We start from the raw sequence: 9,890 nt of genomic DNA on the forward strand, positions 1-9,890 counted from the left end.
GTGTGTTAGCAGATATCAGTGTCGTAACATTACCTTCGACATCTTATATCTGATATCAGAATTTCAGTATCTTAACTCTTCAAAGTGTATCATGTTAGTCCTTTTCTTCTAATTAGTGATGAAAAAATTCAGAATTCAATCGCTAATTAGAAAAAAATGACTAATATGATACATTTTGAAAAGTTAGGAGACCAATATAAATCTTTTTCAAGATAAGGACCAAAATGACCTAAAGGAGACAAAAAAGAATATTAAACTATATTCTTATATATTCAATTTAAATATATCTTTTTTCTATTAAGAAATGGATTATATTTCCATTTATTTATTTTGTTTTAGTGATTACTATTTTATTTGTAATATTTAACCTTACTTTATTAATATTCTTTTTTACATTTTGATAAATAGAGTACTAAATATTTTTTTATATATATTTTTTTTTACTTTTTACAAAAAAGTTACAACAAAAATGGAAGGAAAGACCATTGTAGTGTAGTCTATTTTTTGTTCTAAATATATCCTTTTTAATTTTGTTTTAAATTTAACTTTTTATTCACTGTATTATCTTCTACTAAATAATTCACACGAATACTTAAAAAAAACGGTTAGACAGACATGAAAGTGTCCGCGTAACACTTTTATATATACATATATATATATATATATATATATATATATATATATATATATATATATATATATATATATATATATATATATATATATATATATATATATATATATATATATATATATATTAGTTTAATACGTATAGTTTTAAAATATACTCCCTGTTTAGAGAAGTTGGTTGATGGGTTGATGTTTTGACAATTCACATATTCGTTGATCTACTGTTAATTAGTTTTATGTTACTTTATTAAATAAATTCAAAATATTAAATAAAATTTAGTTTTTAAGTTATTTTAAATAAATATTGATAACTACGAGATTAATTGTTTTATATTTTTAATGTAAAAAGTTTTATAATATATCTGTCTATCACAATGATCTTTAAATATATATATATATATATATATATATATATATATATATATATATATATATATATATATATATATATATATATATATATATATATATATATATATAATTTAATGTTTGCCGATTACAATTAATTGACATTTTAAATATATTTATACACATGCATAATGCATATTAAAAAATTCTTGAACTAAAGAAACAATTAATTTAGTTAAATCAAAATAACATAATAAATATTTATAATTTTTTATCCTATGAACATTTTTCCATTTGTAAAATTACGAAACAATTTAAATAATTATTTTTTTATTTTATATGAATAAAGGTTCTAACCCTATTAGACACACATTTATTGCATTTAAAATTTATTATAGTTATATCTATAACAATATATAAAGGTGAAACACTATTTTAGTGTAGTTTATTTTTGTTTCAAATATAAATTTTGTTTCAAATATATCTATAACAATATATTTTTAGTTTTTAATTAGATTTAACCTTTTTTTTTCATTCCAATATCTTCCATTATTTATCTGTTTTATCATATAATTAACTTGTGCATATAAAAAAAGACGGACAAATCAATGTTAGTATACATTAATTTTTAATAGTGAGAGGAGTCAGTTGATGTTTTAACATGTAACACATTCATTTACCTATTGTTTATTAATTTTATATTACTTTATTTAATAAATTCTTAATATTAAATAAATTTTAATTTATAAATTATTTATACAATTTAATTAATAATAAAATAACCTTAATATAGAAATAAATATCGATAAAACTAAGAGATTAGTTGTTAATGTATTTTCATTCTAAGAAGAGTCAGTCATGTATAAATATTATTTTAAACATCATTAAAAATTAAATAAAAATAATTGAATATTTTGCAATTATTAACATTGTAAAGTTTATTTATACTTTAAATAATGCATATTAAAAAAATTGTAATACTAATCAATCAATTAATTTAGTTAAGACAAAATAATATAATAAACATTTATAATTTTTTTATCCTTTGAATAATTTTCCAATTGTAAAATTAAGAAATAATTTAAATAATTTTTTTTTATTCTAACAAAGTAAGATTCTAACCCAATTAGACGAAATTTATTATATTTTGAATTTATTACAATTGTATATAAAACAATATAAAAAAGGTAAAACATCATTTTCGTATAGTTTATTTTTGTTTGAGATATATCTTTTTTAGTTTTTGATTTAAATTTAATTCTTTTTCCATTTTTTTTACTATTTATCTATTTTATCCTATAATTCTTTTGTACCTACAAAGACAATGAATCTAGACACTAGTATATATTAATGAGTAATGCTAACTTGTGCCATAGGGGCAAAAGTTAAGAATCAAATGAAAAAATGTTATCTTGAAAATTATGTATTGACTTTAATAAAAATATAAAATTAATTTTTTAATTGTTTTTTTCAATACAAACTTTCTATAAGTAGTTTTCTTAACTTGTGCCCCTAGGGCACAAGTTAGCTTTACCCTATATTAATTAAAGGGTAATACTAACTTGTGTTCCAATTACATAGCTTAAATAATTCATAAATAGAAAGTTTATATTAGAAAAAGTAATGAAAACATTAATTATAAATTTTTGATAAAGACCATACACAAGTTTCAAGAAAATATTTCTATAATTAATTCTTAATATGTGTCCATAAGACATAAGTTAATATTACCCTTAATTTAATAGGTATTATTCAAAATTTAATAGGTATAATTCAAAATTTAATAGGTATAATTCAAAATGTATATTCTTCTTTAATGTTTGAACAACTCACATAACCTATTAGTTATTAAACAAATTCCAAATATTAAATAAATTTTAGTTTATAAATTATTTATACAATTTAATTATTAATAAAATAACATTAATAAAAAAAAATCTTAAGACTAAGAGATAAATTGTTATATATTTTTTATATAAAAACTTTTATAGTGCCCGTCTATCACAATCATCTATATATATATATATATATATATATATATATATATATATATATATATATATATATATATATATATATATATATATATATATATATATATATATATATATATATATTAAAGAAAATAAAATATAGTTTAATATTTAACAATTACAATTATTAATATTTAAAAATATATTTAAGTCCGTATTTACAAAATTCTAGAACTTATCAATCAATTAATTTGTTCACACAAATAATATAATAGTATCTATAATTCTTTTTTCCTATGAATATTTTTCCATTTGTAAAATTAAAAAACAGTTTAAATTTTTTTTTATATTCTAATGAAGTAAGGTTCTAACTCTATTAGATGCAAATTGATTGCACTTAAAATTTATTATATAATTCTATGTATAATCATCTAGAGTAACATAATTTAGTTTTGATTATATAATTAATATTTGACAATTACAAAATATACTTATACAATGAATATTAAAAAAATTCTAGAACTAATTAATCAATTAACTTAGTTAACACAAAATAATATAAGAAATATTTAGAATTTTTTTATCTTGTGAATATTTTTTTCATTGTAAAATTAAGAAACAATTAAAATAATTAATTATCCCTTTTTAAAATCTTTGTATAATAATGACATGTGTGAAGTGATCCAACGATGTACTAGAAAACTTATAGGCTACACCTCGACACTCAACCCAAGTCGACCTACGCATAAAAAACAGTGCCGAATTCTAATTGGTCCACGTTTCTCACGGGCCCTGTAGGCGCGTGGACCCCTTCTCTTTTAAATCTCGATTCCCTCTTTTGATAGCAACCTCTCACTTCCACCTCTCAAGCTCAGCTCAAAATTACTTTTCTTTTATTTTTTTATTATTTTATTATTATTATAAATATTTCTTTTCTCTGTCAAATTATTACAGAACCAACGAACCTCTCGCTCTTTTTTATTTATTTTCACATTTTTTTCATAATCATAAAATCAAATCAATTTTTGTTTCGCTTCTCACACTTCCCGGAACCTTCTCTTCACTCCTTTCACCAATTTTCCGTTGCCATGGTTTCTCTCTATCACATCATTTTCATCTTTTTCATTTCATATACTCCTATATGATATATCAACCTTTCCTCTTTTCCTCTTATTATAATTAATTTTAATCTCAAACTAAACTCATTTAGTTATTAATTTTTTTTTGGTATTAGCGAGAAAGAAATGAGATGAAGCCGATTCAACTTCCACCTCCAACCGCCACCGGCTCAGCTGCAAGTTCTCCTAACCGTCCCCAGCGCCGCCGCAGAGACCTTACGCTTCCGCTTCCACAGCGTGACACAAACTTAGCGGTTCCGCTTCCGCTTCCTCCGTCTGGTGGCGGAAGCGGCGGGAGTGGAAATGGAGGAAGCGGTGGGAACGGAAGTGCGGGAGGAACGAATCAGCAACTGGTGATTCCTTTCTCGGAGCTGGAGAGGCTGAACCGGATCGGAAGCGGTAGCGGAGGAACGGTTTATAAAGTAGTTCACAGAATCAACAGCCGTGCTTACGCTTTGAAGGTGATTTACGGTCATCACGAGGAATCTGTTCGTCGTCAGATCCATAGAGAAATCCAGATCTTGAGAGATGTTGATGATCCAAACGTGGTCAAGTGTCACGAGATGTACGATCACAACGCTGAAATTCAGGTTCTGTTGGAATACATGGACGGTGGTTCTCTCGAAGGGAAACACATCCCTCAGGAGAATCAGCTTGCTGACGTGGCACGTCAGATCCTCCGTGGACTTGCTTATCTCCACCGTCGTCACATCGTTCATAGAGACATCAAACCGTCAAATCTGTTGATCAATTCGCGGAAACAGGTTAAGATCGCTGACTTCGGTGTTGGTAGAATTCTGAATCAAACGATGGATCCGTGTAATTCATCGGTAGGAACGATTGCTTACATGTCACCGGAGAGGATAAACACCGATATCAACGACGGACAATACGATGCCTACGCCGGTGACATATGGAGTTTAGGTGTGAGTATATTGGAGTTTTACATGGGAAGATTTCCGTTTGCGGTTGGTAGACAAGGTGATTGGGCAAGTTTGATGTGTGCTATTTGTATGTCGCAACCACCGGAAGCTCCGACAAGTGCTTCGCCGGAGTTTAGAGATTTCGTTTCGCGGTGTTTGCAGAGAGATCCGTCGAGGAGATGGACTGCTTCGAGGTTGCTTTCGCATCCTTTTCTTACTCGAACGGTTTCTCATCAAAATCAGAGTCCTCCAAATCTCCATCAACTACTTCCTCCTCCACCAAGGCCACTTTCTTCTTAGTTCATGTTTTTTTTTTAATTATTATTATTATTATTATTACTAGTACTATTTTCAAAAAAAGAAGAACTAAATTGGTTGAATCAGATGCTGAGATTGTTACCATAACATGAATGATGAATCTAGCACTGGTGACCTGTTTTTAATTTTATTTTTATCTTTATAAATGTTATATTATGTACCAAAATGTAATCCAAATCCAACGCTTCCTTTATTTGCTTAAAATTATGTAACTGCTTTTCACTTCTTTTGTTTTGTTAGTTATCTTTTTATGCTAAATGATTGTGCACGTTTGGTTAGTTAAAGGGAATGAGAACAAAATGATGCATTGAGAGAAGGATTGAGTTTTTTTCTTGTTCTTTTCTATTTATTGTAATTGTTGTTATTACTAATGGAAAATGATGTTATCTCAGATAGATAGATTTATTAGTTATGGTAGTTAAAATAGGTAATCTAATCTAAATCTATAGATGATGATGATGATGAGATGATTTGTTGAGTTGGGAATATTTGTTTCTGGGGTCCCCATTTTGGTTCATTCATTCAGAAGTATGCTGTTTTTTTGCTGAAAGGAAAAATGAAAAGAAAGCATCATTAATATGGGTATAAAAGTGAGATGGAACAGATGATTATCGTAGAGAAAAGGTGAAAGAAGGAACATAATCTCGTTCCAAACCCTTTTGGGTTTGGCACTTTTCTCAATATTAGTGGGTTTGGTTCTTTTTAAGTGCTTTAACTTTTGGTTATTTGATTACTCATAGCATGGTTGTGGTTTTCTTTGGGATCCTAGTTTTTTTTAGATGATGAAGATTAAGATATTTTATTTATGTAAAACCTATATTGTTTCTTTCATTCTATTTGGTTTCATTGATTTTGGTTATGGGTAATACCAAATTCTACTAGAAAACATTGCAGTATTATCCAAATCTGGTAGTTGCTTGAAATGGAGGTACCAATTTGGGGCTACCTACCACCAATAGGTGGGTGGTTGGTTGAAGGGGAGAGGAAGAGGGTTGAGATGTGATGCCAATTATTGCTAAATTTAAAAGTTCGAACTGTAAAGGGAAGAAACATCTGTATGATTATCCACTTTAACGGCATATGAATGTGTTATTTGCTATAGCAGGAATCACGAGTTATATTTTAAATACGACAGTGGAAGCAAAATCAGTGGAAAACAGCTAATATTAGACATATGAGCTATGAACCTAAGCATCGTGTATATTGCCTCATAAGGTCCAAACCGAACCTTCATGCTATGAAGGAGTTGATTATTGAGTGTATTGTATCACATTTTGGATATTTAAAGTTGAATTAAAAGGAGGGATATAAAATTGATTTTGTTTTTAAAATACTAAAACTTTATTTAATAAAGTATTTTAAAATGTGTCACATTAAAATAGTTCAATTGATAATTCTCTACCCCACTTATTCATATTCATATTTTAAGAGGTGAATTAGAGCTACTTGACAAAAATAAAGTATTTTACAATAGACAATCAAAAAGTTACATGAGATGTAGAGGAAATTTTTATCCAAATAAAGTATTCTCTCTCCTATTTATTTTTACACTGTCGTCAATTGGATTGACGACACCTATTAATTTTTGTATATGGTCACTAATTCAATTGACGTCACCTTTATATGAATTTTTTTTAAAGTGGATTAGTTTGAGAAATACGTGGGAATGCATGTTAATTTGGGTATTTATTTTAAAAAAATGATTATTTGGATAAATTTTTTGACATAGAGTGTAATATTATACCATTTTAAAACCGATGTAAATTCTTCGTACATGTATCCCTCGATGAGTTTACACCCGATTTTATCTAAAAAGTTGTTTTTTATAAAAGTATTCAATAATTAATGTATTTATCTGTATATATGGTTGGTTTGGTTCAAATATTATTCAATGAATTAGAAAAGGTTTTTTTTTTCTATAATAAAGAGTGAAGGAAGTAATTGAATTAGTTTACAAATATAAAATAATAAAAATATTTAATTATAAAAAGAGATTAATTGAAATACACTGTCAGTGTAAAAGAATTTTACACCATCAATTAATTATAGACGTTATATTAAAAGAAGTTTGACTTTTATTTTTAAAATCTATGAAGTAATACAAACGGGTGATGGTGATGAACCGACGGTGTAAAACTTTTTATACTGACAGTGTATAGTAATTAATCTCTTATAAAAATTAAAATAACAAGTAAAGTTCTAAAGTCAAACTATAAATTAAAGAAAACTATAATTATTAAACATATATATTTTAATTATATAAAATTATAAGTTATAAATTAGTAAAATGAAGGTATAAATGAATAAGAAAACGATGGTTATTAAACATATATTTTTTAATTATATAAATTTATAAGCTAGTTTTATTATGTTTGTCAAACAGACATTAAGTAAAAGTTATCTATGATAGGCTTTTTCTTTCTTCTTTTTTACAAATATAAATAATTTTACATTGAATTTAATTTTAACAAAATTAATTTTCTAATTTTTTTTTACAATTAACTTATGTTACAACAAAATCAAACACATGACTTTCTATCAAAATTGGAAAACTCAAATTTTTACAGGATTTTTTTTTGTTTATGTGAAATCGTCTCATAAATTAATACGAAATTATTTCAAATTAAAAGGAACGATATAAAATCAATTTTATATCTTAAACTTTTTAAGAATAAAATTGATTTTGTTTTTTGAATACTCCAAAATCTTATTCGATAAAGTATTTTAAAATGTGTCACATTAAAATAGTTCAATGTATAATTATTTATCTCACTTATTTATTTTTAAAAGATACAATTATTAAATTATTGGACAAAATAAAGTATTTTACAATATACAATAAATGTTACTTGATAGTAACAAAGAGTAAACATGTTTGAAAAAATATTAATAAAATTTGAAATTTACAAACATATAATGACGACTATTTTGTAAATAAAATTTGATGTTTAAGTTTTAACCATAATAAGAAACCGTTTATTTTTTCAAAATAGGTATAATACCACGTAATAATCGGCGGTTTATTTTTTGAAAAAATGATATAATATCTTATAATAATAAATTATATATTTTTGAAAACCGGATATAATAGCACATAATATTAAATAATATTACGCGCTATTTGTCCTAAAAGTGAGTATAAATTAAAACAAAATACTTTTGCGCTTTAAACAATAATTTTTATAAATAAACATTCTATAAATAAAGTCAATTTAACTTTTAACATTTAATAATAGACGTTCTATATTTTAAAAAGGGATAAAATTAAATTTAAAATAGAATGTAAATTCCTTTAGATTCAATGAATATATATGACAGTTTAAATTTTTTTGTATATAAAAATAATAGTGTGTAAATTTGTTTAAATTATATATATATATATATATATATATATATATATATATATATATATATATATATGAGACAATTTACACCAACTCTATTATATCTGAAATAATATGTAATATTATACTATTTAAAAATGCATGTAAATTCTTCATACATGATGAGTTTGCCACCTAATTATGATGGTCGAAATATATCTAAAAAAACAAATACAAAATATTTATTTTACATTAGTGATATTATTTGATTGAATTGAATTAATGTTATCTATAAAGTTATTTTTTATAAAACTAATCAATAATTAATGTATTTGTTTGTATATGGTTTGGTTCAGATATTATTCATTGAATTAGAAAAGATTTTTTTTTCTATAATAAATAGTAAAGGAAGTAATTGAACTAGTTTACAAATATAAAATAACAAAAATATTTAATTATAAAAATTAAAATAACAAGTAAAGTTCTAAAATTAAACTATAATTCAAGAAAAATATACTTATTAAACATATATATATATATATATATATATATATATATATATATATATATATATATATATATATATATATATATATATATATATATATATATATAATTATATGAAATTATAAGTTATAAATTAATAAAATGAAAGTATAAATTGTTGGTGCAAAGGTAGAATATATGATGAATGAAAATATTCTTATTCAGAGAATGATGGCTACAAAAAGGATTAAAAGTTACAATGATTGACACCCTATTTATAAGCCTCTAACAAACTTAAATATGAATCAAATCTAATATTTAAATCTAATATCTAACAAACTTAAATATGAATCAAATCTAATATCTAACAAACTTAAATATGAATTAAATCTAATAATTAAATCTAATACCATCCCTTAATTCATATTCCATCAAAACTTGTAACACCAATTCCATCCCTTAATCTGAGAAATTGATCAGTCTTGATAGCTTTCGTCAGAACATCTGCCAACTGCTTCTGAGTGCTGCAGTGTACAACTTCTAACACTCCCCTCTGAACTTGATGTCTCAGAAAATGATACTTGGTCTCAATGTGCTTGCTTCTCCCATGCAACACTGGGTTTCTGGCAAGATTGATTGCAGACTTGTTGTCAATCATCAGCTTCAGAGGTTTGTTTACTTTAATCTTCAGATCCTGCAATAGATTCAGAATCCACACAGCTTGGCATGCAGTAACAGCACCTGCAATATATTCAGCTTCACAAGTTGACA

At 25.0% G+C, this 9,890-nt stretch overlaps 1 protein-coding gene across 1 annotated transcript; it reads left to right on the forward strand.

The window, feature by feature from the left end:
• The first annotated feature begins 3,876 nt into the window (after positions 1 to 3,876).
• Positions 3,877 to 5,536, forward strand: LOC127100794 (mitogen-activated protein kinase kinase 4). Its single transcript, XM_051038069.1, has 2 exons — positions 3,877 to 4,042; positions 4,186 to 5,536. The coding sequence occupies exons 1-2, from the start codon at positions 4,040 to 4,042 to the stop codon at positions 5,290 to 5,292; spliced, it is 1,110 nt and encodes a 369-aa protein (XP_050894026.1). The 5' UTR covers positions 3,877 to 4,039; the 3' UTR covers positions 5,293 to 5,536.
• The last annotated feature ends 4,354 nt before the right edge of the window (positions 5,537 to 9,890 follow it).

This window comes from Lathyrus oleraceus, chromosome 7 (assembly GCF_024323335.1).
Source record: "Lathyrus oleraceus cultivar Zhongwan6 chromosome 7, CAAS_Psat_ZW6_1.0, whole genome shotgun sequence".
Classification (NCBI taxonomy): Eukaryota; Viridiplantae; Streptophyta; class Magnoliopsida; order Fabales; family Fabaceae; genus Lathyrus; species Lathyrus oleraceus.